This window comes from Malaclemys terrapin, chromosome 4, assembly GCF_027887155.1.
Source record: "Malaclemys terrapin pileata isolate rMalTer1 chromosome 4, rMalTer1.hap1, whole genome shotgun sequence".
In the NCBI taxonomy this organism is placed as follows: domain Eukaryota; kingdom Metazoa; phylum Chordata; order Testudines; family Emydidae; genus Malaclemys; species Malaclemys terrapin.
In genome coordinates, this window is record NC_071508.1 from 50,178,610 (window position 1) to 50,206,251 (window position 27,642).

The 27,642-nt window shown below is 39.8% G+C and overlaps 1 protein-coding gene across 2 annotated transcripts in view; it reads left to right on the forward strand.

Annotated features, from left to right (window-relative positions):
* The first annotated feature begins 6,217 nt into the window (after positions 1-6,217).
* USH1C (USH1 protein network component harmonin) overlaps positions 6,218-27,642 on the forward strand; it is a 103,067-nt gene continuing 81,642 nt past the window's right edge. For both annotated transcript variants that reach the window (XM_054027485.1, XM_054027487.1), the window contains exons 1-4: positions 6,218-6,347; positions 15,633-15,700; positions 17,830-17,973; positions 18,533-18,671. In XM_054027485.1, coding sequence (XP_053883460.1) covers positions 6,312-6,347; positions 15,633-15,700; positions 17,830-17,973; positions 18,533-18,671 — 387 coding nt within the window. In that variant the 5' untranslated portion in view covers positions 6,218-6,311. The remainder of the gene's footprint in view (positions 6,348-15,632; positions 15,701-17,829; positions 17,974-18,532; positions 18,672-27,642) is intronic.

Sequence of the window (27,642 nt, forward strand, 5' to 3'; positions counted from 1 at the left end):
AAAACAACCTCTGAAACCAACAACAAGCCCATTTAGATGTGTGTGTGTGCTATATTTGTTATTAAGAAGGAATTTCTGCCCCAAAGCTAACAAGGAAAAAGAGTTGCATCAAATTTTAATATGGTTTATATTTGAAGTAATGTAACCTTCAGAACTATCACATAGCTTACCAGATCTCAAGCATGCTGTTTCAGAGAGAGAGAGAGAGAGTGTGTCAGACATGTCTTACCAGACCAGACCAATAGTACATCAACTGCATTATCCTGTCTCCAGTGAGTTCCATACCAGATGCTCCAGAGAAGGTATAAAATCTCCATAATACACCTAATGCTGCATTACCACTACTACAGGGAGGAAGCTCTTTCTGACTTCACTTGACCAATTTATTACCTGAAGCATGAAAAAAAAATAGCTATTTTATCTTTCAAACTCATATGTCTAATCCTCTTACAAAAAGATTTGCCTCCATAATATCTTGTAGCTGTGGATTCTGCAGATAAGTTATACATTATGTCTAACTGGTCTTCTTGATACCTTTCATGTTGTTTTATCTATGTAGGAGACAAGGGCAAGATAAGATCATGCATTTTGTGCTTGGAAGAAGTAGCCTTTAAGTGCCCTTTGGTGTTGGAGTTGCTACAGGGAGAAGACAAGGGTTTGTATGATGGAGTCACCTCTGCTCTAACAATGATTTCTGAAATGGTGCTGAATACAGTTTTCCCCTTGTCTACACTTAAAACGAAAACATCTTCAGCTGCTCCCCTTGCTGATGCAGTGTCAGTGCTGGGTAAATCTTTGTAGCATTGACAAGGCTTTGAGGGCATTGGCACAGTCTAATGACATACAGAAGGAAGTAGATTTGGCTAGCATTGATCTACCAATAGGCAATTTGGCATTATCAGCTGGAAGGATTTAGGGCAATTTCTAAAGGAGTTGAGTAAAGGCATGCCCACAGAATGAATTTGACTGATTCTCATTCCTTCCAGCTTGTGTATGGTGGTATCTGTTTTATCACATCTATATTTTTATGCAAAATGCTATTCTGTCTAGAGGAGGAAGCAAGTAGGCTATAAGTTTTGTTCTCTTTGTATTTACATGTCAATAAGGAGTAGCTCTGTTACAGGGTTACCATACGTCCGTATTTTCCCAGACATGTCTGGCTTTTTAGACCTTAAATCGCTATCCGGGAGGAATTTTTAAATATCTAAAAATGTCTGGGAAAATACGGACATATGGTAACCCTACTCTGTTAAAGTTATTGGAGTTACCCTGTTGTAGTGCCAGTGTAAGTGAGAAGAGAATAAACCCTAAATCTGGGTTTCGAAAACTTCATTGCACCATGGCCCCCTTCTGACAACAAAAATTACTACATGACCCCCAAGAGGAGGGACCAAAGCCTGAGCCCTGCTGCTCTGGGCATTAGGGCCAAAGCCTAAGCCCAAGGGCCTCATCTCTGGATGGGGGGGCCTGTAACCTAAGCCCCGCCATCCAGGGCTGAAGCCTAAGCCCTGGGGCTTAGGCTTCAGCACCGGGCAGTGGGGTTCGGGCTTTGGTGCTGGGCCCAGCCAGTTTAACGCCAGCCCTGGAAACCCCCTTAAAATGGGATGGCAACCCACACTTTGAGAACTGCTACTCTAAATGATACTAGCAAGGGAAATTACCCAAGACGAGATCAGCCTGAGAGGACTGAAGCAGATTTGGGTTAGGACACACTGGCCTGATTCTGATCCCAATTAGATAATAGAGCGATGCTGATTGGGGGAAGGCGGGGGGCAGGGGAGAGACTGGTGCAAGCAAGATTGAAATGAGGCCTTGTGGTCTCAGATATACAGTGTTTAAAAATACTATCATAATTATTTCACTTTTAATTGACTTACTTTGTGTACGGTGTCACCTTTGAATGAGATGGAATTAAAATATATTGCATATCTATTTCTGCATTCTGCAATGAAAATGTCTGGCATGAAAGTTTTTGTACTGAAATACCATATTAATCACTTCTCTACTTAGAAGCTACTTGCCAGTGTGTTGCAATGCATGCTATCAGTTTTACTTGGGAGTAGCTTTTCAAAAGTATTTAGGCACCCAAAGATGCACAGTGGCACCTAGTGGGATGTATAAAGGTGTCTAAGCTGGTTAAGCATCTAATTCCCACTAAAATCATTTATCTGGCACAATCCCATGTTAATACCCTGGTCCTGCATACATGAGTAGTCTCATTGAAGGCACTGGGCCTGCTCATGTGACTAAAGTTAAGTATGAGAGAGACAAGGTGGGTGAGTTAAAATCTTTTATTGAACCAACTTCTGTTGGTGGAAGGTACAAAGTTTGAGCTACATAGAGCCTTTCTTCATGTTTGGAGAAGGAAGCAGAGTGCCTGAGCTAAATACAAGTTGGGACAGATTGTTAAGGAGAAGGGACAAGACATATTGGGGCAGTCACTTCAAATGAAGCAAGCAATTGGGATCCCTGTATAGCTCGAAAACTTGTACCTTCCATCCGGTTCCTCCAGAGAAGTTGGTCCAATAAAGGATCTTACTCACCTCTCTTACTTTCTAGGACTAACGAAGATACAACCTGCAATAAAGTTAAGGATGTGCATTTTTTGTTTGTTTGTTTTGTTTCACCCCAGGTTTTGTCAGGGAGTATTCTCTAGTGCTTACAGACCCTTCAACTCCTGTGCTTCCCAACCCTGTCCCTGGCCCAGTCCTCTTCCTTCTCCTCCCCATGCTCCAAATTCCTGTCTTAAACTCTCTCTTCAAGCTCCAGGTCTATCCTAATCTTCCTCTCACTTTGCCTGCCAGGCTGCCTCTCGAGGATCCTCATCCAATCTCAGCCTTACACCAAACTTTTCACCCCAGTCTCCCAGGTTCCTTAACCCAGGCTCCCCTGCTGCACCTCCAACTTCTTGTCTTATCTTAGTCCTCTAGGGCTTCCAGTCCTAGTCTCCCCTGCCCAGCTCCTTGTCTGGTCTCAGTAGCTCCCAATCTGGTCTCTGTTTATCCTCACCCCTGGCTCCCAGGCTCTTCCACCCACTCATGAAATCCCTGTTCCAGTCTCTCAACTCCAAGTTCTGTCTCATCTACTCCCTCCACCAGGTCCACTTCTTGTCCCTTCTGCATTCAATTCAGGCAGCTTTCTTCTCCACATTGGCTGGGTGCCAGCAGGACACACAACAGATGTGGTACTAGGCATAGGACTGAGAGCAGCCTATCAGCTGCCACTAGCAGAGAGAAGTGCAGGGAAGTTCTTCTCAGCCCCTACTGCTGTGAGATGGTGCATGCTCAGTACAAGGAGAATCTTCACAGGATTTAGCCATCAAACTCCCAAAGGCTCTAATGAGCATGTGAGAACTGAGGTTTTCAAAAGCTTATAATTTGCCCTAATTTGAGTGACTTTTCATGGGAACAGTACAAGGTGCAACCTTTCTTGCTTAATGTAAAGTCCTTGCTCCAAAGCATGGAGGTGCTGGAGCATTTCAAACAGTTGTAAGGATTTTTTTTAACTTGGACTAAACAGTGTATTTTCCACTAATCTCATTTTTGGAAACAGCTGAATTGTTTTATCTGAAACTTAAAAAATCAGCCTGAGGCACTGAAAATTACAGCATCAATTGTCCAAGTTTGGTAAACTTATAAGCAACTGAAAACAGGATTTTATAGTGGAAAGTGTAAGGCAACTTTGACTATAAGCAGTGCCACCAGCTCCATCTATAATATAAACTGCATCAAATATTTTGTCAACTCTTTATGTACATTTACTCTTCATTCAGCCGTGTGTTGGCTTTCATTAGGGTCACGCTCTTGTCTATGTTTCAGGAAAATACTATGTGTCTCTACTAAAGATCTGTGGACATATTGAATCTGTCATTCTTGTCCTCTTAAATATAATTAGTAAGAGTCCTAGATCCACATCCTCTGCAGTGCCTGTGTTTTGCTGGTGTAGTGAGGCAGAAGAGAGGGAGCCAGTTACAGGTTTTACCCCAGTCAGGTTTAAACTCAGACAACTTTTAACATCTCCAATAAATTATCTGCCAGCTACATACACACACTGGATGCAGAGAAGGTGGTACAGGAGCCAACTCTCTGACATGCGGTCAGTTTCCAACTCCATTTGTCCTTCCAAAATAATGCAAATTGAGCACAGTGGGGACCAGAATTTTGACCCTAGTCTTCCCTTGGTCTGCAATTTATTCCTGTTAGTACATATACATTATAATTGCACAATTTATATGCATACAGCACATTTCATAATGTATAAGTATATAGTTTGTTTTTAACAAAATGTATTTTGGAGACCATCTAAGTTGAGTTTTTATTTATTTGCATTGCTGTTGTGCCCCAATCAGAATCCCACACCACCACCCCTGCTGTCCTGGTGGCTAACATATTTATTATAATGTAACTTCCCTGTAACATTGTTTTATAGAAATGCATATTATTAGGTTATATTTATTAAGTAAATTAATGTGTATTGCTGAAAAAAACATAAAAAATGTTTTTTTAAAGTGGGACCAGGTTGAAAGCAAAGGCTGCAGAGGTGAGGCTGCTATCATATCTGCCTCAATTCTTCCCATTGTTTTAAGGAATTGTATCTGGGGCCAGATCCAAAGCCTGCTGAAATCAATGGAAAACTTGCTATTGACTTCAATGAGCCTCAAATTGGGCGCCTGACCATGGGCCCAATCTTGCTTTTCGTTTCAGAAGCTCTAGGCCCCAGTCCTATACACATTTAAGCATGTATGTAACTTTACTCACATGGGTAACCACTGTTTTCGGTGGGACTGCTCATCTGAATAAGGATTGCTCTCCTAATTAAGATCAGGCCCATGTCAGCTGTAATAATTAGGTACTAAAGGAAGGACTGAAAAATAGCAAACAAACATATCTAAATTCCCTTGTTTTGGCAGACTTGTTTTTATAGTTTGTCATAACTTTGCATCTGATTTGTATTGATAGGATGCAAGAAAAGTCATTTAAATTACGCCACAGTGTTTATGACTTGCTCTTTTCAGATGAAAAGTTATTTTATGGCCCAAAATATTTTGCATTTATAAATCATATTGCTGATGTCACCCAGGCTTTACAAACTGTCAACCAGATTGTGCAAGGTGCTGATCCTCTTCACTCTGGTGTGGTCAAAGAGCGGCATACCAAGAACGCCACGATTTAAAACTCAAACAGGAAATTGCCAAGGGTTTTGGTTCAATAAACTCTCACTTGATTCTTCATGCCCTCAGCCTCACCCAAGAGAATTATCAGTGTTGCCAACTCTAGTCATTTTTATCACTAGTCTGGCAATATTTGTTGGTTTTATTAAAGCCTCAGCCCCAGGAAAGATGGGCTTATGAGACACTCTCAACATCCATTAAAAAAAAATCATTATTTGTGTGGTAATACTGACAACCCCAAGCATTCAGAAATCATGAATCAATGCAGCCCTAAGAAACAAACAAAAAACTTTGGGTTCTCTTTTATTTGCCTTCTGGTCCTAGAGCGTTTGAGCTTCAGGTATTCAAGTTTTTCTTTATAAGTACAAAGGCTGAAAACTTCTTGTTTTTTATGAAAGCTGAAACGTCTTGAGTATTCACCTAGGGCTTTAAGAAAAACACCAAATATTACAAGACTTGTGACCAAATCCTGAGAGTTGGCAATGCTGTCATGGATGCAGAGAAATGCTTGAAAATCTGGTTGAGTGTACCCTAAAGGTTCAAATCCCCCCCTTTCCCACCAGCTCCCCCCCAAAAAAAGCCCCTTTCATTTTTTTTTTTTTTTTTTTAAGAAAACTCATGATTTGTAAGTCAATATCCCGGTTTGGGGAGCCCGATTCGTGTTTTGTTAAATTATTGGTGCTGACCACAGGGCAGTGACCAATTTGCAACAAGCAGCTGCAAGGGAGCAAGTAGAGTCGGTGACTCCCCTAGCCTGGGAAAAGGAAAAGAGTTACAAAAATGGGTTAAAGGGGGGAGGAGGGGAGCTGAGCTTCAGCGGCTATGTGTTTGTTGGGGCTCTCTCTGCTCCGATTCTTGAGTGTGTCAGTGACCTGCAGGAGAGGAGGGAGACGGAATAGAAGCGGAGGACAGCCAGGAGGAGAGGGGACTGAAAGTGGTGAGCACCCTGCTGAGCTGCAGGTGCACTGTCGCCGCACCCAGCCCTTCACGCAGAGCCGCGCCGCGCCGCTCCCTCTAGCGCACGGCCTGGGCTCTGCACCCCTCGCCTCTCTGCCGGGGACCAGGCGGAGCCGCAGGAGCAGCTGCCCGTGAGCAGGAAACGAGCCCGAAGAAAGCCGCAGGCTCGGGGCCCCCCATTGCCATGGAGCGGAAGGTAGCCAGGGAGTTCAGGCACAAGGTAAGAGAGCAGCGCGCTGCAGCCCCGCGCTGCCCTTTGCAATCGGCAACTTTCTCACCACACTGCCCGGCTCGGTGGCTGCCGCTCGCTGGGAGAGGCGAGGAGACATTTTGCTGGGACTATGGACTCTTGGTATCAATTAACCCGGATCCTGGGGAAGGGGGTGAACGTGAAGTACCTGTTGCAGAACAAAGCTTTTCTCCCTGAGCCCTGGGGAGAAAACCTCTCCCGGGAGGACTGGGACTTCACTCCCGGGCAGGGCTTCTAGTTCAAGGCACAGAAAGTTGATGGCTTGATTGAAACTTGCCGGACAAGTTGGCTGGCTCCGTCTTCCATCTCTTGAATTTGACCTGGATTACAGGGCTCCCAAACCGGGGCGGTGTAAAACAAACAAGAACTCTACCGTTAATTTGATAAATGTCACTGAAAAAAACACCCAACATACTCCCTCAAAAGAAGAGAAGACTTTTAAAGTTGATTTTAAAAATCCTTCAGAAAAAAATAAGTGTCCCTTGGAAGAAGTGAGACTTGGCAGTTGGCAGGGCTGCGTTTATTAAACAAAAGCTGTTTTGTTTCTTTCATCTGAGTCAAATCAAATCAATACTAGCCAGTTCACAATGGGGAAAGTAAACCCAGGCCCGAAAGCTCAAGGCCAAATAATCACCATTTGCAGTAACCAGCATTAATGGCCAATGATGAAGAGGAATTCTGCTTGGTCTTACTTTTATGTGTCCAGTCGGCCATGCGCAATCATGTGCAAATATTCTTTATGTATCTAGCAACCCAATTTGCATGACATGTAAGGTTGTAATCTACCAACACAAATGTTCATTCAGTGAGGCCCATAACAGTGTGTGCAAACGTCTGTTTTTGAGAAATTGAGTCTTGCATCAGAGCTCAGCCTTAAGCAACTACTTAAAATATCTTTCAAGTTTCCAATGCAGTCCAACCTTTAAAGATCTTCTCTGTCAGGCATCTCATTTTTGCAGTTCCCCTCTGTGGCTTTTTATGTATTAAATATAAAATTGTAATAAAAGCTTTCATAAATAAATTGGCTAGATTGAGGTAGCCGGATCCAGAAGAAGCACCTATAGGGAAACATAAATTAAGGCTCTGAATATGTTTTGATATTAAAATATCCAAATGATTACAAATGTCTAATAAAATGTCTGCCTTGCTAACCATCATTGTCTCAAACTCTGAGTTGGGTTGGGCAACAGATCTGATAGGCCCTGTGTCTCTGAGGCAATAATTATGGTCTTGGACGTTGGACCTATTCCCTTTCATGTTGGCAATAATTTATAAATCATCCTGGGTCCAGTTCTGCTAACAAATATTCATGCAAGTAATCTTTACTCTCAACATACTTCTGTGAAAGTAACTAGGATGAATGTGAGAGTAACGACTACCCACCTAAATAAAGAGTTTCAGCATAAGGCCTTTTGCTTAAACTGTTAAACCACATGGTTTTAGTGATGCAGTAATATTCATTTTAATCTGTTTTGAATCCATAACTTCAAATATTTATTCTTTTGAGTTAGAATATGCCCTTACACAGGTTCTGTGTCTCCTATCAATTAAATGACATTTGTAACTGATTTTGTACTGTTAATCAGTTCTTCCTTTCTACCAGGCAGAAGCTCTAAGTATAAATTATATCCCAACATATTGCCTAGCGCTTCAGTCTCCTCTAACTCTTCTCAAAGGCCAGGGGAAACAAATGGACCCTATAGTATGCCTTGAAAGTTTAATTATACTGTATTTCAGTTGCATTACAGTTCTTGAGATCACATACCTCTGATATTTTTCATAATCTTTTTTCTACAGAATAAATAAATCTCATCTGAATATCAGATTACAATGCACATATAATTAAATTATTTTGTGAGTGATCAATTTTATTAATATTGTAAATTAAAAGCAAAGAAATGTCATGGATTTAAATAGTGTGAAAACAATCCACAAGGAAATTATTTACTTAGTTGTATCCTAGGATTCAAAATTACACAACTGTAATAAGTATTCCCTGAAATAATGAGTGTATGGTATCTCCATATAATGGACCCTATTTTGTGACTCTGTCAATAATGTTTTATTTCTTAATGAAAGTGTCTGCATTTAGTTTTCAAAGCATTCTCTGTAACAGCAGCAAGGTAATATAAACTCTAAGACATGTGATCTTGTGACATTTGACCCTTCAGGTAATAGCTCATATATATCCTTATGCAAAGGGCAGTTCTAATTAACTTATGTTAAACAACCAGGCCACAGATGTTCATTGTACCAAGACTCCTTAGAATTTATTTGTTTTCCAGTTTGTCAGAATTTAGAAAGGGCAGAAAACGTCACACTGTTCATTATTGGTTTATTTGCATCCCTTCTAGATTTAATGGTGCATTTATTGAAGTTCATTTAGGAGAAAGACAAATTTGCATATGCCATGGCGTGTTCATACTTTCATAAAGTATCTTTTTGTCTCTGCATCACTCTACTAATAATGCATTTGATTTTTAAACCTGTAATGCCTGCACTGATAGTAACAGGAATTGCTAGAATGAATTATACCAATGGTCAAAAATCCTGTCTCTGACAGTGGCAAGTACTAGATGCTTCTGAGGAAAGAAACTCCAATAATGGACAATTATGGAACAACTTGCTCCTAGGGGAAGTTTTTTCCTGATGCCTGCCAGAGGTTGGCCTATTCCCTGAAATACAAGGGTTTATATTCCTTTTGGTTTTTTAGCATCTAATGTAACTGTGGATGTTCTCTTTATCCATATAAACGTCTGATACTCTTTAATCCTACAGGTTTTTGGCCTCAGTGATATCTTGTGGTTGCAAGTTCCACTGATTAATTATGCAATGTGACAACAGTTTTAAATTTGTTTCCTTTTTAATTGCATGGAATTCCTTCTTGTTTTTTGTACAGTATTTTAAGGGTGTAAATTGAAGTACTCAGCTGATCTTCTCTGTATTATTCATTATTCTCTATAACTCTGTCCTAAATCTCTGACTTGGACTCCCAAGTAAATTAACCAGTTCCAATCTGTCCAATCTCTTTTCATATGGAAGTTTTTCCATGCCTTAGGTTTTGTCATCTGTCTCCGAATATCTGCTATATCCTTTTGAGATAGGGTAAGCATATATTGATTTATACAATGACATTATAACATTTTCAGTATTTTCCTTATGCATCCTGACATGTTGTTTGGTTGGGTTTGTTGACTGCACTGGTTTTCACTGAGCTAAGTCTTATATCAATAAATACTATAGGTTGAGTAAGTGTGACATCCTACCAGGGTCAGCTCTAGGTTTTTTGCCGCCCCAACCTCCGAGAGTGCAACTGCCCAAGAAAAGAAAAGAAAAAAAAGGGAGTGGCCGGAACACTACCCAATGAAAAACCTCCTCTCGTGGATTGGCAACTGGCTAAAAGTTAGGAAACAAAGGGTAGGAAAATTGTCAGTTTTCAGAGTGAAGAGAGGTGAATAGTGGTGTCCTCCATGGGTCTGTACAGGGACCAGTTCTATTCAAAGATTCATAAATCATCTGGAAAAGGGGGTTTAAAGTGAGGTGGCAAAATTTGCAGATGATGATACAAAACAACTCAAGATCGTTAAGTCCCAGGCAGACTGCGAAGAGCTACAAAAGGATCTCTCAAAACTGGGTGACTGGGCAACAAAATGGCAGATGAAATTCAATGTTGATAAATGCAAAGTAATGCACATTGGAAAACATAATCCCAACTATACATATAAAATGATGGGGTCTAAATTAACTGTTACCACTCAAGAAAGAGATCTTGGAGTCATTGTGGATAGTTCATTGAAAACATCCACTCAATGTGCAGTGACAGTCAAAAAAGCAAACAGAATATTGGGAATCATTAAGAAAGGGATAGATAATAAGACAGTATATATCATATTGCTTCTATAAATCCATGGTATGCCCACATCTTGAATACTGCATGCAGATGTGGTCGCCCCATCTCAAAAAGATGTATTGGAATTGAAAAAGGTTCAGAAAAGGGCAACAAAATTATTAGGGATATGGAACAGCTTCCATATGAGGGCAGATTAATAAAATTGGGACTTTTCATCTTGGAAAAGAGACAACTAAGGGGGCATATGATAGAGGTCTATAATATCATGACTGGTGTGGAGGAAGTAAATAAGGAAGTGTTATTTACTCCTTCTCACAACACAAAAACTAGGAATCCCCAAATGAAATTAATAGGCAGCAGGTTTAAAACAAACAAACAGAAGTATTTCTTCATACAACAAACAGTCAACCTGTGGAACTCTTTGCCAGAGGATGTTGTGAAGGCCAAGACCATAACAGGGTTCAAAAAAGAACTAGATAAATTCATGGAGGATAGGTCCATCAATAGCTATTCGCTAGGATGGGTTGGGATGGTGTCCCTGGCCTCTGTTTGCCACAAGCTGGGAATGGGTGACAGAGGATGGATCACTTGATGATTACCTGTTCTGTTCATTCCCTCTGGGGCACCTAGCATTGACTGCTGTTGGAGGACAGGATACTGGGTTGAATGGAGCTTTGGTCTGACCCAGTATGGCTGTTCTTATGTTCTTAAAAGCAAGGAAATGTCACTTTATGGGACATCTCTTCACCATGACCTAACACCCACACAATACATTTTCCACTTATAGTCTTCACATCTTTTACCTCCAACAGATAAGGAAACATACTAATCTCCCTTACAATATATGTAATAGAAAACATTAATTACAATCTCAGCAACATTAGCAAATATGCTGGGTAGATATATGTGCACAAGTATGCAGTCTGTGTTGTGTGATTGCGGGGGAAGTCTGAGTTGAACAGTGTACTGAGGAAGATGAACATGTAGTGTGTTTCTTTCTCCATTGAAGTAGAAGGAGATTCTTTGTGACCATGCAAAATCCATGACTGTCAGTGAAAACATGATGTGTGGGAATTAGGGTAGTAAAAATATTAAAAACTGTATGTAGCAAAATCTGTATGGCCAGACAGTGTAGCCTTAAGTGTGTGAGTGGGATCTTTTCCTAAAAGTTTTTTTCTTTTAAGGCTGATGTTGTCTTTTGCTGCTTCTTATGTCTTTTTTTGTTTGCAATAAAATGTTGTTTTACAGCAACAAATAAAAGCAAATAATCTATTTAATGTTCTTAACAGATTTAGAGCAGATATGCTGTACCTAAACCGAAAAGCAATCAACCATCCACAATAGTCTGACATTTAAAGAACCAACAGCAGAACTACAGTTTTCCTTAATTTTTGTAGTACTGGGCAAGTCAGAAAAATAGTTACTGTTTTCTTTTGATTCTGCATCACCTTTAGCATTCAAGCATCTCTTTATTACCCATATTAATGCAGTTGAAGTATAATCTATTGGAATCAGTCAAAATATACAATATCTTGCTATCTGGTGCACAATAAACCAAAAGATCTGATTTATCTCACTCACACTGATGTTAATCATTACCGTAAATCAGCAGAGTTTCAACAGTGTAAAACTGGGTTAAGTGAGATTAGAATGTGGCCCATAAGGTCTATTAACCCATATAAATGACAATGTTTCATATAACAAATCATAAGAAATTAAAGGAAATGGGGACTCATCATCCAGTGGGGTCATTTCTAGTCAGAATCTGTTCTTGGCCCAATGCTATTCAATATATTTATCAATAATCTAGAAGAAAACATCAAATCATTGCTGGTAAAGTTTGCAGATGACAAAACTTGGTGGAGGAGGCAGCTCAGTTCTGCAGAGAGGTCTAGATCGGTGGTTCTCAAACTAGGGCCGCCGCTTGTTCAGGGAAAGCCCCTGGCGGGCCGGGCCGGTTTGTTTACCATCCGCGTCCACAGGTTCAGCCGATCGTGGCTCCCACTGGCCGTGGTTCGCCACTCCAGGCCAATGGGGGCTGTAGGAAGCAGCGCGGGCCCTAGTTTGAGACCACTGGTCTAGATCACGTGGTAAACTGGATTTACTTGAACAACACATGTTTTTAATACAGCTAATGCTAGGTCAAATATCTAGAAACCTAAAATTTAGGTCACATGTTAGGGGACTGTATTTTTCAAAGCAGTGACTCAGAAAATGAATAAAGGTTATGGTGGGTAACCAGCTGAATATGAGCTTGTAATGCAATGTGGTGGCTATAAGAGAGCAGATGCTATCCTTGGACATATAATCAGGGGAATATCAAGTAGAAAAGTGGGAAGTGTTATTACCACTGGATATAGCATCAGGGACACCGTTCGTGGAATGCCATGCCCAGTTGTGGTGTCTACACTTTTTAAAAAGAATATTGACCAATTGGAAAGGATTCAGAAAAGAATTAAAGGAATTATTTGAATTCTGGAAAAAGTGTGTGTATAGCGGGAGGCTAAAGGTCAATCTCTTTAGCTTATCAAAGAGACTGTTAGGGTGGAGGCTTCATCATAGTTTATAATACCTACATGAGGAAGAGGTTTCTGTCAGAGGGCTCTTTAAGTTAACAGACAAAGACATAACAAGAGCCAACGGACAGAAGCTGAAACTAGACAAGTTCAGATGAGAAATAAGGAACAGATTTTTAAGAGTGAGAGTAGTTAACCATTGCAACACCTTACTTAATGGCTGTGGTGAATTCTTCATCGCTTGAAGTCTTGGATTTTTCTTTAAAAAAAAAAAATCAAAATGCTGTAGCTCAACCAGAAGTTATGGGTTTGATGCAGGAATCTCTGGGTGAAATTATATTGCCTGTGTTATGCAGGAAGTCAGAGTAGATGATCATAGTGGATCCTTCTGGCCTTAAAATCTATGGAACTGTATATCCCTATTCCTCCTCTCAAGTGTCTTCCATGTTTTTATTTCTCAAGGATTAGATTGGTATAAAATGCTGATATTTTGTGTTATTAGGCTAAATCCATTCTGGGAAGAGTCCCTAACAGGGACCCATTGTGATAGGCAAAGTGTCCATGGCTGTTACAAAGAGCTTACAACGTAAGCAAAAAGACAAGAGACAACAGATGGATACAACAGTCCAATGAGTAGGGGAGACAAAGCTGCTGAAAAATGGTAATGTTGAATGGAAAACACTGCAGTTGCAGCACACAAGCTGACTAGTTTTCATCAAGTGTTTTGTAGATATCACAGGAGAGAGAAATTTTAAAGATGATACCAGGGGTGGCTTTGCAGATTTTTATGGGGAGTTTCTTCCATGCATAAGAAGTAGTATGTGACAGAGCACAAAGGTGTTGGAGGGGAAAATTTGATGAGCAGGCACTACAGGCTGGTATTGTTGGGAGGGTTTAGAGTTTATAGGTAGAGTTTCATAGATTGAAGGCCAGAATGGATCATTAAGGTAGGGCAGGCCCCAGCCATGAAAATCTTAAGATGAAGAAAAAGTGGTGTATGTTTTCAGTGCAAAAGTGAAAGCCAGTGGAGGGTTGTAGATGGGGAGGGGTCATAGGACACAGTCAAAGCAACAGGCCAAGAAAATGATCCTAGAAGCAGCATTTTGAATGGGCTGGAGTACCTTTTTGTCAAGCGTGCCTTTGTCAAGGCCAGAGAGGAGGAGGTAGTGGTCATCAAGTCATGAAATGATGAAGGTTTTGATGAGAATTTTGGTGGAATGGACAGAGAGAAAAGGCTGGATGTTGTGTTAGAAGAAACAGCAAGATTTAGACACTGTGTTCTTCCCTCCCACTACTGAAAACTAGGAAAACTCAACACCGCAAGTCAAAATATACAAAATAAATATCTTTAAATCAAACTCTAGTAACCAGCATTTTTCTTTCTTTGCCTATCTGTAAATTTCTATGATTGTCCCTGGAAATATATTTTCTTCAGTTTGTGTGTACGATGAAATTGACATTTACTAACAATCTTTCCAAGCCTACCCTTGATGCACAGCATGTGTAAGTGGTGTACCATTTTTATAGGGTCTGTCCTCCAGTCACACAGGGAGAAGGGTTGCTGTTTTGGGTCTGAGGTCTGTGGGGAGAATTTATTAGTGGTTTGGACCTATTTCTCAAGACTCTAAAGCACCCTTCTGTGGCACCTTAGCTAGAAGCAGTGCTTAGATCCATTGTACCAGATTTTGTGTTGTATTTACACCCAATGTGAAAACCCTTGGAGGTCTGTTGATCAATGGAGAATTTGGCTCATTGTATATCACCAAGTTATGAGTGCCACCATATTATTAGATTTTTACACACATTTTCTTTCCTGGATTCTGAAGTTCACTGTTGCAATTTGCTCATTTATACTATCAGTCAAACAATCTTGCCCTGTGCATAAGTGTCTAACTTTTAATTGCGCAGTAAGTGTTTCGTTTCAGGGGGGGAAAGTCACAGGTAATCAATTATATATGGAATCATGCTGGTTTTGGAGGGCAGGAAGAGATTTAGAATGCAATGTGAAGCATTCATTTAACTTAAAATGTAATGCAAAGATATTGTAAACCTAGAATAAAAGGAATATGCTTAAACATTCACATTTGTCCTTGGACTTTTTGTCACAGTAACTTTACCTTAGATGTAAATTATGTTTTCATAAACATTAATCTTGTCTAAAAGCAAAATTTCTGTGATGTAATCTGCTGTTGCAACGGAGGCCAGTGGGTTTTCATGGGTCTCACAGAAGGCAGAAATTGGCATGTGACAGATCTGAACTTTTTTAATTTTATTTTAGTGCAGGTAGCAAAGTGGAAGCCTTGTAATCTGACACTAGTTTAAGTGAATGCACTGTTACAGAGTGAGGAAGTAATGAATAGCAAGCAGCCAGCTCTGTCAGAGTACCAGAGCCAAGAGGAAGAATCTAGGCTAGTGGGTAGTTTACTTAACAGTATATGAGAGATGCGAAAATCAGAACTTTAAAGCCACTTAACATATAGTATAGTTATCTTGATTGTGATATATCTGGTTGTGAAAGCATGTGCTATATTAATGAATGGCCAAAAAGGTTTCTTAAAATATTTATTCAACAATACAGTCGTTATAAGGTAAGATAAGCTTGTGATATTACAGCATGCTGTACTAAATGGAATGCTAGCTTTCAAAATCTGTGGTGACAAATTTTGGACATGGTAGTCAATCCGTTAGTATTTTTTTTTTTAAAAATCTGTGTTGCCTTAGGTTTCAAATTCTGAAGTAATATTGCCTTTGAAAGATCTTATTTGTGTATTGGATGACTTTTCCCATTGAAATCATTGTCCCTTTGCTCAGGAATTTGTGAATGTCTTATACTTTCAACATTTGTGGCTATTTAGTAATAGAATTACAATGATGTTCTTGTATTTTCAGGTTGACTTGCTTATTGACAATGAAGCGGAGAAGGATTACCTTTATGATGTGCTACGGATGTACCACCAGTAAGCTCTAACTCCAGACTTTTAAAAGCAGTTATAGATCCACTGCATTTTTTATTTAAAGGTTAAACAGCTAAAATCTAATTTAAACAATCTTAAATGTAGTCTGTAGAAAACTAGCTGAAGTAATAATTCCTAGTTTTATTTTAAAAAGTCATGTACTTCTGCAATTCAGTACATAAGAAATGAGCATAGTTTTAAGTTTGATCATAAAGTTATTTTGTTTGTGATGACTTACCAGTTACATAATTAAATGGAAACTTGTAGTTTATAATAGGAAACAATAATGAGCATTTTTTATAGGAAAGAGCAAAATTGTTTGACCAGTCAGTTTGCTTATTTTATTTGATTTTTAGATTCACTCTTTTTATAAATCTCTCCAACATGCAAAAATACTTTGGACTGTTTTAGCAGAAAGACTATTAATAAATTCAACCTGGAAATCTTTGCCCTGCGCATTGCAGCATTTTGTTTTTCTATAACAAAACGACAAAAACATCAGTTACAAGATATCAGGTCAATTATTCATTCCATTTATACCTGTTTAAATCAATGGAATTACTGTGCATTAACGTCAGTGCAACTGAGATCGGCATCTGGGCCACTGTTTCTAAAAGAAGATGAGAATATTTTTTCCACACTTCATAGCTGAATAGTTCTGATGGACATTGTTTCCATTCATATCTTAATTAATAGCATCTCAGTGGAGTGAAATGTAGAAGTTTCCAAATTTCCATGTGGTCTTTGTACTGAGCTACCGTTTTGTATGGCCTCAGCTGCGTATCCGATTCAGTTTCACTGAGGTCTGTCTAATTGCTTCTCCATTCATAAAGCATTGCCTGTTGCTTGTGAAACCAGTATGAAACTGTAGCTGTTAATTATTTAAAACTTCCTTACAGTTACAAAATTAACAAATATCCCACACACTAACTTTTCCCCACAAGTTCAGAAATTGTACTGAGTTTTAAATAAACTATCAAATGCTGCTATTGAGGTTTATTGAATGATCTTAACTTTTTTATTTCTTAGGAAGTACAATAGCAAAAAAGGTAAGATAAATACATATTGTGGCCAACAGCTAGGATTTGTTTTACGCTGAATACTCTTTTTAAATAAGTTTAAATATTTGGGGATATAATCTCATTATGATGTGTATTAGTTTCTATTAATATTAATGGGTTACATGCACATCAAGAAAAGTAATATGCAGGGTACCTAAATGCTGTGATGATAGATACCTTACAGTGAATAGGCAGATATGGGCCAAGTTCTGTTGTCTATTGTGCTCCATTCAAGCCAATGGAATTGTTCCAGATTCACACTGGTTTGACATGACAACATAATCTGGCCCTATGACTATGTCTCAAAATTGATAAAGTTAGTAATAAGGACTTTTAGGTAGAACTCAAAGAAAATAAGCAGTTTTCTGTTCATGCTGGTTCCAACTGTATTTATATAGTTGGTTTATGTGATTTCACCACCACTGAATTTCACTTTGTTTTGAGTTCAAATGAGCTGGAAATTCAAACATACTTTGCTGCAACCACTCTGTTCCATGTGGCTTTTGGGGATTGCAACTATACATCTATCTCCTGAATCCATGGAGAGAAGAAGTTTGCTGAAAACATGGCCCAGATTAACTAAAAAGGTTTGCAAATGTGGGCAGAGTTTCAGACTTGAAATAAAATCTAAAACCTGGTGAAAAAGTTTACCTGCTTTTGAATGTCATGACCAAAGATTTACATAGGTCTACTGTTGGTATTTCTGAGCATAAAACTAAATAAAGATGTCTTCCTTACAATATTGACAAATCATTTGTGGATTAAAGAATTACATAGACAATGTGAACATGAGTTTACTTGAATTAGAAAAATATCTTTACGCTAGTTTTATTTTTAAATGATATAGGAAAAATATATCCCTTGCTTATGATTGGCCTTGAACTACATAAAGAACCTTTTAAACAAATCTCTCTCTCTCACACACACACACACACACACACACACACACACACACACACACACACACACACACACACAAACAATCCAGTTTTAGTATGAGTTACAAACAGAAAATATAATCTTGTTAGTATTTTGATTACCCAGTCCTGTTTTCTCAATCTATTTTTATAGATCCATGAATCTCCCAGTACTGGTAGGGGACCTAAAGCTTGTGATTAATGAACCAAGTAGATTGCCGCTGTTTGACGCCATCCGTCCCCTTATCCCATTAAAACATCAGGTGGAATATGATCAGCTGACGCCTAAACGATCAAGGTACGTGTAGAACAGGGGTTCTCAAACTGGGGGTCGGGACCCCTCAGGGGGTCGCGAGGTTATTACATAGGGGGTCATGAGCTGTCAGCCTCCACCCCAAACCCCGCTTGCCTCCAGCATTTATAATGGTGTTAAATATATTTAAAAGTGTGTTTAATTTATTAGGTGGGTTGCACTCAGAGTCTTGCTGTGTGAAAGGGTCGCCAGTAAAAAAAGTTTGAGACCCACTAGTGTAGAACAATGTAGGTCAAATGAACACAAGCAGGAATGCTTGTTTGAAAAGTAATTTATTCAGCCACGTTTTGATGAATAAAATATCTATATCCTGTGCATGCTATCACAGACACTGAAGTTGTCTTAGATGTAGTTCTTTGGGGACTAAATCTATTGTTTGGACTGAAATGTGTCTGTTTAAAATATTAGTCACATATTCTCTTTTCAAGCCTAAGCTTGACATCTGAAAATATTTTAAGCAGTAACTAAAAATGCTTAAAATGAAGCTTCAGTTGTCACAACTTGTTATGATGTTGTTCATTACGATACATTAATACGTTTACAGAAAGCTGAAGGAAGTGAGACTGGATCGTTTGCATCCTGAAGGGCTTGGAATAAGTGTGCGAGGAGGACTGGAATTTACTTGTGGCCTCTTTATCTCCCAACTAATTAAAGGTGGACAAGCAGACAGTGTTGGGCTTCAGGTAAGAAAACACATTCTTGGTCATACTGCTGCAACAAGCCCTCTTATTATGATCTGAGGAAAGAATCCAGTCAGAAATGTTCTTTAATCTCCTTATGTAACTGTCACTAAGGAACTTGCGCTTTTAAGTCTTTTTTCCTTTTTAATCAAGTTCATGAAATGTGGTAAATCAGCCAGTGCTATTAAAATTTTCCTCTTCCTCCCAACCCCTTATTATGTAAACCAAAAATAATTTTTCATGTTTGATTGTATATGCCAATTCTGAAGAATGGTATAAAAGGAGGATTATGCGAGGCACCTGCATTCACGCTTTATACCAGCAATATCGAAATGTAAAATACATTCAACAGAAGATCTTCTCTAACTGGAAAAATAAGAACCTTTCAAGTTGCCAAAAGCCTAATAAATCTAGGACACAGCACTTAAAATAAAGGATAAACAATGAAAATCAGGAATAACAACTAAAAATTTAAATTTTGCCTAATAAGGAAATAATTTCTTGAGTGCAATTAGATTTTAATTTTAAATTCCATTTATATCTTACTATTGTTTAATATTTATATTGTGGTAATGTCTAAAAGCAACAACCAGGTTAGAACCCAAGTGCACTAGGTACTATAAAAACACATAATAATAGCTTCTTCTGTGGATAAATTCCTGTGATAAATAATGCAGTAAGACCAGTTCTTTTGAAAACATAAAATATGGATGTGGTGATTTACAAAGAAAAAGGGGATAATACTGTGATGGGTTGGATCACAGAAACCTCCTTGGGACCTGCCAACTGATGTGCCAAGGTTACTTCTGCCCCTGCTTTCCTGCCCTGGCAGCTTAGGACCCCAGTACCCTGTCTTGCTGAGCCAGACACGCCAGTCTGCTCCAACACAGACCCACGGTCTGAAACACGTGCCCTAAAGCTGCAGACTTCACTGAAAGCAACTTACAGAAGTGTTCCTGTCTTTAACACTCAGATGCCCAACTCCCAATGGGGTCTAAACCCCAAATAAATCCATTTTACCCTGTATAAAGCTTATACAGGGTAAACTCATAAATTGTTCGCCCTCTATAACACTGATAGAGAGAGATGCACAGCTGTCCCCCCCCCTTTTTCCCAGATATTAATACATACTTTGGGTTAATTAATAAGTAAAAAGTAATTTTATTAAATACCGAAAGTAGGGTTTAAGTGGTGCCAAGTAGTAACAGACAGAACAAAGTAAATTACCAAGTAAATTAAAATAGAACAGGCAAGTCTGAGTCTAATACAGTAAGACAACTGAGTACAGATAAAAACCTCACCAGTTCCAGTAAGTTTCCTTTTACAGACTAGTCTCCTTCTAGTCTGGGTCCAGCAATCACTCACACCCCCTGTAGTTACTGTCCTTTGTTCCAGTCTCTTTCGGGTAGTCTTGGGGGTGAAGAGACTGTCTCTTTAGCCAGCTGAAGACCAAATGGAGGAGTCTCCCAGGGGTTTAAGTAGACTTTCTCTTGTGGGTGGAGACCCCCTCCTCTCTCCTATGCAAAGTCCAGCTCCAAGATGGAGTTTTGAAGTCACACGGGCAAGTCACATGTCCATGCATGACTGAGTGTCTTACCTGCCAAGCCACATTCCTGGGAAGGCTCCGATGTGGATTGGCATCTTCGAGTTCATTGTTGGCCTAAGTGGTTCTTGATTGGGCACTTAATTTGCACACCCCTTTCTCAAGAAGCTGACCAAATGCTTTACTAAGGCTATCAAGCAAGTATACAGCCAATATTCCTAACCTCAAGTACAAAAATGATACATGTATACAAATAGGATTAATAGACTCAGTAGATCATAACCTTTACATAGATATGTTACATGGCATATGTAGCAAAAAAACATATTCTAGTTATGTCATATACATTCATAAGCATATTTCCATAAAACCTTATGGGGCACACTGTCACAAATACCAAATGAAGAGTAGAAAAATGTGCATCATTTCTTGTTCCTCCTCCTTGTTCACACACACATCTTGCCTGGGTGAAAGAGAGAAAATTGTGAATGAAAATGTCTATCAAGCCATATGCTGGACCTCTCTCTATCAGAAATAAGAATGCTTAAACTATCTAACTGGAGGGGAGTGCAGTAAGGGTTGATGTTTGTGAGTAGGATAATTTATTTTGTCTGGCTAATTTTGATTGTGTGGGGAATAAGTTGCTGGACGTGCTGGCTTCTATGGATTGTATTTAATATTTTCCAAAAATGCATCAGATTAGGTACTTCTTAATTAATTAATTAAATTTTATATTTAAATTGAATAAAATAAAAAAGTGCACCTTCTTACAATCCCCTTCCGCTCCTGAAGATTCATGTGCATCATAGGCTAAGTAGTCACAATTGGCCTGCCCAATTCAGGTAACTCACCCAGACTTTTTTTTTTTTTAAAGATTTAAACAAATGTTCATGTGTACATATATATCCATCTACTAAATCAGAGTCACTGTTAGATTAGTCCAATCTAGTGATATAGAGAAAGCGATTCTGCTCCAAGATCTTAATTTTGTAGCTCTCCTTCATGGCGGGTGTCAAAGAAAAATTTGCCAAGAGATACAAGCCTGAGGCACACTTGTTGTGGACTGTGGCCAATCAACGACTCACTTCTCCATCAGGAATTTGCTAGGAGAGGAACACCAGAAGCAGATCTTAATGTACCATTCAGGAGCTTGCTGTATGAGCTGCTCTAGACATTCGGAAAGGGGAGCATGCATTCTCAACCTGAGGACAATTCATTAGAGGTGTTTTTACTCTTATCTGTCTTGCTTTCTCTGCTCTTGCAATGAATGAAGAGGACAGTCACATCTGGAAGATACCAATGTGACTGAACAGTAATGAACTTAATGGCAACTGTATAAGCTGTCGAACTAGAACATTCATATAGTACTACTAATCATTTGTCTCCTATTCGCCAGTTGTCTCAAACCAATACCAATCATTTGATGCAGTCTAGATAAGGTTATTTTCAGCCAACCTTGATTCAGAAATTCACTCAGATGCTGTGCTCTTGGAAGTTCGAAGCTTGTTAAGGCAACCCATTCATTCTTCTTGGTGAAAGTACAAGTGGGAAGGGCAGCGATAGCTTCACCTAATATTTGATTGCCATAGTATTCCACATTATTCATTGTCTCTTGTGAGTGTTCAGAGGAGCTCTGAGCCAGGCACACAGTAGTTCAGAACTCCATTTATGTTTCTCAGACAAAGGCAAAGTGTAAACAAAGAAAAAATAATCCCTGAATATGTTACCGTGAATGTGTTCGACTTCGATTATATGTATTAATGTGAACAGATGGTGTTTTGCCGCTAATCTAACTGTCTGACTTGGGTTTGTTGATATTATGTGGTAAAGATCAGTTTAAGGTGCCTCCATAATAGGCGGCACTAGCCACTTTCTAAAACCAAGTGAATAAGGAGAATTGACAGGCTCTTCATTGTTCTAAATTGCTGTCTCATGGTAAAGCCAACTGCTTCTGAAATTTCACCCATCTGCATTATTTAGCTAAATCTCTACACTTTTTTATTCCAAAAATGCAGTCTGAGAAAAGGTTTAATGATCTTTTATCATAAAATCAGTTTTAGCCCCTGTTTTTTTTATCCTAATTCATTTCTCATGATGATTATTCCTTGAAGTGGTTTTTGCATTTCTAAATGTTTGTATAGTCAAGGAATTTGACTGAAACATTTGAAGTTTTGACCTTTTTACTATGACGTCTTGATTTTTCTGAATGAAGAGCACTTATCCTTTTCATGTTTTATTGTTTCTTCTCTGTTTTGTCCTGCTTTCTCAGATACTCATATCTATGAGGATTCTCTTGAAAAGAAAGGGTTTGAGATTAGTATGAATAATGAAAGGGGAAAAATATACAAAAACAGAAATTTGAAACGGTCAGCATGACTATCTTATTTTAATCATGACACAAGTTCTCTTTCTTGAAATGTAAAGGCAAAATAAAGGTATTATCTAACTTCATGCTGTTACAGCCTTTATTAGAAATTTTTCTACAATGCATTGGTTATGTTGACAAGTATATAGAATGCACTATACAGCCTAATTCTCCATTGGCTTGCACCTTGAAAAAACACTGTCACTCCATTTTACACACATGGCACTCTCACTTTGCATATTGTAAATGACTACACAAGATGTAAGGTAATAGAGAAGGAAACTGATTGAAAACTGAAAACCTGGCCAGATATCCCATCTTTATATCACTTCTTTAATGAGAGATGCTACATGCTGTGTGTTTGTAATAATTGGGCTCAATGGGACAAAAAAACATGGCAGTATCAGTCTTAATTCTGAACTTTCTTGGTTTTGTAAGTTTAAGTCGGGGCATCAGTTTACTACTAGAATGACAAGAGCCATGTTGAGACAACCTAGAAGGAACTATTGCTTTTGGACTCACCTGAGTGTGACTTAACCCCATAAAGAAGTAGGCTAACCCTTCAGTATCCTGAAACTGTGCTATTGATCTCAAACATGTAAGGATTCAAAATAGATCGGAAGGAAGTTGAATTAAAACAAAAGCAAATAGCAAACTAACATAATGACAAAAGAAAGTAAAGGAATGCTGAAATAAGGGCATCTTCCCAGCGTTCAGCATATGTTCACCCTTTCAAAAAAGCATTTAAATAGTTCCTCTCTGTGTGCAGACATAACTTCCACCAATGTTAAGAATACTGTACATGTTTTGACAGGACACTATTCATAGATTTTTAAGGTCAGAAGGGACCAATATGATGGTCTGGTCTGATCTTCATAATAGCACAGGCTATAGGAATTTACCCACCACTCCTGCACTGAGCCATGTATCTTGTGGAGGAGTTGGTGCATATCTTTTAAAAAATACATCCAATCTTGATTTGAAGCCTTTAATTCATGAAACAGACAAAGCACAGCAATGGTTTGGCCATTCCCTCTTTTTCCAGGCCATAACGACTACCCTAGAGTAGGGGCACTATATGCCTATGCATCTCCTAACACAGCATTAGATTTCACTGGAGCAGATTATCTAACTAATAATGTACATTAGAACTGCTAGGTACAATTTATTATAGAGATTGGCTCAATTTCGGCATTGGTGTAAGCAATGTTCGGTTGACTGAAAAGTTTTTAATACGTTAACTAATAACTGGTTAAATATGTACAATAATCAGGAGGTGCTAAAATATGGATCCCTGAAGCATATCTTTCAGGGCCGTTACTTTAAACTCAGTGAAAAGGCCTGCATTATTGTTTTTTGTTTTAAGACCATGAATCAATTAAAATGAGGTCTTGTTGACTCGGGATTTGTAATGGGATAATGAAGACTTTAATCTCTAGGTCACTGATTTTGATTTGACCGCAGCCACTGGTGACTGAAAATTGTTACAGTCAGATGGTGGTTTTGTGGTCTATGTGAAAAAGAGTTGGTGATTCTATTCCAGTTTGAAGCCTCTATGTCAGGGGTTTTCAAATTGGGGGGTCATGACACCTCAGGGGGTCGCAAGCTGTCAGCTCCATGGGGCTGTCACCCCTGAGCATGGCCATATGTGGGGGTTGACAGGACCAAGCCCCTGTTAAATAAAAATTAAATTAAAATCCCCGTTTTTAATTTATAGGGAGGGTCACACTCAGAGGCTTGCTGTGTAAAAGGGGTCACCAATACAAAAAGTTTGAGAACCACTGCTCCAGGTCATGAAAACCATCATCAAAATTGGGAATGCAGAGCTTTGTTTACAATCTGATCAGAGATGCCAAGGGCAGAATATGCATGGAAAATGAAGGATTTTCACCCTTACAATTGGTCCTTGTAAATCAGGGTTGAAACACAAGAAGATCAGGTTATCCCTCTTCTTGAGTTAAGCACAACAGAGGGCTCAAGGAGAAGTGACTTTACATCACCTTTGCACCTCTCCTGGTCTCGGAGCAGCTAGGCCCATTTTGGCCCCTAATGCAGATTGAAGTAGCCCGAAGGCTGCCCTAATTTGGGCCAGTCCAGCAGTCAGGAATAGCCAGAACATAGGGAGTCCCCAGCTACTGCCCTACATCCCCTCCCTTAGGAACATCCCCAATATTGTGCATTGTGTGAAGAGGCTGGAGATCTGAAAATGCAACTGGAGACAAGGAGGACCCTTTCTCCTAGCTACCTTTACCAGGGATGGCAGCTAAATAGGAGGAAAATAAACTAGCGTGGCCCTTGGGGATTTGATGCACCAGTAGAATTGGAGCTGCAAAGCCAGAAGTGGCAGGGGACTGATAAGAGCAGCACGTCAGACAACATGTCCAGGGAAGCAAGAGTAGAAAAAGATTAAGTGGCTGGTCAGCGTGTGCAGCAGAGAAGGAAACCTAATAACAGGGATGTATGGTAGGAGAGGAAAACCAGGCAAGTGTGTGGAATGTTCAGAAGCGAAGAGGAAAAGGAGACCCGGCAGCATAGAAGTGTGTGCAGGGGAAGACAGAGGAGCAGAACAAATAGGAAGGGGAGATAGTGTGATTAACTTTTCCCCAAAACAGATATTAGTTATACCAATACAAAACCTGCATGTAAACCATGTGTCCCATTAAAAACAGCTAAAAATGCATGCTTCCCTTCCTTTTAATGCAGTGGTTCCCAAACTTGGTTCGCGGCTCGTTCAAGGTAAGCCCCTGGCAGGCCACGAGATGCTTTGTTTACCTGGAGCGTCCACAGGTACGGCCGCTCGCAGCTCCCAGTGGCCACAGTTCGCCATTCCCAGCCAATGGAAGCTGCAGGAAGCAGCACGGGCCGGGCCACTGTTTCCCGCAGCTCCCATTGGCCGGGAATGGTGAACTGTGGCCACTGGGAGCTGCGAGCAGCCGTACCTGCGGACACTCAGGTAAACAAAGCATCTCGTGGCCCACCAGGGGCTTAACCTGAATGAGCCGTGAACCAAGTTTGGGAACCCCTGTTTTAATGTAAGCAACTGTGAAGAGGAGAAGAAGGTGATCCACAGGATTTCAAACAGGAAAGGAGGTGAGCTCTCAGAAAATTCCTTTATTATTGGAGCTGGTTGAAATTTTCCATTTGAAATTTGTTGTAAGCAAACAATGGCTATGGGACAGGGTGGCCTGCCTCTTTAAGAACCAGGAGGCCTTGGACTAATCAGCCCTTGGAGTGCCATAATTAGCAGCCTCTGAACTTAAGGGGCAGGACTAATTGGGCTCAGGTGACTATGTGAACAACACCAGGGCCTCATGAAAAGGTAGAGAACTCAATTTCTGGGAAGTACCACAGGGAGAAAATTGGGTCCTGTAATAGGGTCTGGAAGTACTCCAGGGAAGTCTCCTGTGGGTCAGTGGCCTATCCCAGAGTAGGGAGACTTAAAAAGCCCAGAGGGTCAACTGAGAAAAAAACCCAAGTGGGATGGAAGTACCTTTTCTTTGGACGTTTGTTACCCTGGAAAGGGACTGAACTCTGAGAGTGACCCAGCCAGAGCGCTGAGCCACATGAATTTCTGGGAGAGACAGAAAACCTGTGTGAGGAGAAACTGAGGTAGAGAGCACCTGCAGTGCTGTGCTCATCCAGCAGGGGACGGTGCAAGGCAAGCATACTCTGTGACAGGCTGTTTCATCAAAGTGGAAACTTGTGTAAGAAATGTTGCATTTTGATGGGATTTTTCAAGTTTTCATTTAAAAAGGGAACTTTTTGTTTTTGTTTTCATATTTTAGTTTATATTTTAACAATTTTCATATTTTAGTTGCTGAAAACTGACAAATTTGGGGCTTTCAACTGCGAAAAACCAAGGTGTGACAGGATGGACTGCCCCTTTTGGGCCCAGGAGACTTGGAGCCAGCTAGCCCCATTCGGTTAGCCATGCCCTGCCACACCTGAACAAGGTGTAGGACTTAAGGGGAAGAAAGCCTAGCAGTAGGATGGTGACTGGGGAGGTGTGCAGGCTGACTGCTCCTTCCTGAGGGCTTGAGTCCTTTGTGACAGGCTGGCTGAGGAGATCCACAGTCTCTCTCTGCTGGAAGATGTGAAGGAAAGCAGGTGTGGCTGTTAGGTCTCTTATGGCAAGGGGCTGAAGAAAGAGCCTGAGTGAGCCTGGGACCAAAGGCCAGTGAAAAGGCTAGGATTTGCCTGAGAATATTGAGGACACCCAGAACTGAGGAGGGAACAAAGAGGACTTTTCACAGATTTTAGTGAGAGGGCTCTTAGAGGAACCCTGGAGGCAAAGCGAAGAAGGAGAGGAAGAAGTGTTTACAGGCCTGAGTGTGGGACTAAATGTGACTTAGACAAAGGCACACTCCCCAAAGCAGCCTGGAGAGCATGGGTGATTGGGTAGAGTCATGGAAATCCAAGGGGAAACTGAGGCAAAGCTGTTGCAATGCTCCACTGCATTGCAAGAGGGCACTTTGGGACAGAAAGTTGAGTAACACAAGGTTTTCCTTTTAAAATGACAAAAATTGATGTTTTCATTTTTTCTTGGAACAAAAAGCCCTGTTTGATCAGAGCTATCTACTAGGATATGTTTCACCCCACGAAAATATCTTAGAATCCCTGCTTTGGTTATTTTTTAGCATGATGCAGCAGCACACTGGTGAAATATTAAAAGCAAATCTTCCATGTTTCAGATAATATGCAGCTTAGATGTGGCTTAAGCGTATTTTAAAAATATACAGCTGAGAGCTGAGCTGTGCATGTGATAGGTACAATAGGAGTTATACAGCCATGTCATATTGATTAAAGAGAGGGATTTAAGTCTTTGAAAGAATTATCAGGGCACAATTACTTGATAAATTTCTAATTATCCAAAGTTAGGTATGAACTCATGTTGAATATAACAACTGTAATGTAAGCCTGTAGGATCGCTAATATTATCAATATGTTTGCACTCAGGACTACACAGAATATGAAAAATGCTTTCTAGAACCAAAATAAAAATTATTTTTCCTCTGTCTTATTCTGCTTGATCTGGCAGAGTTCTGCCTCTGGTGCTTTTGACTCTC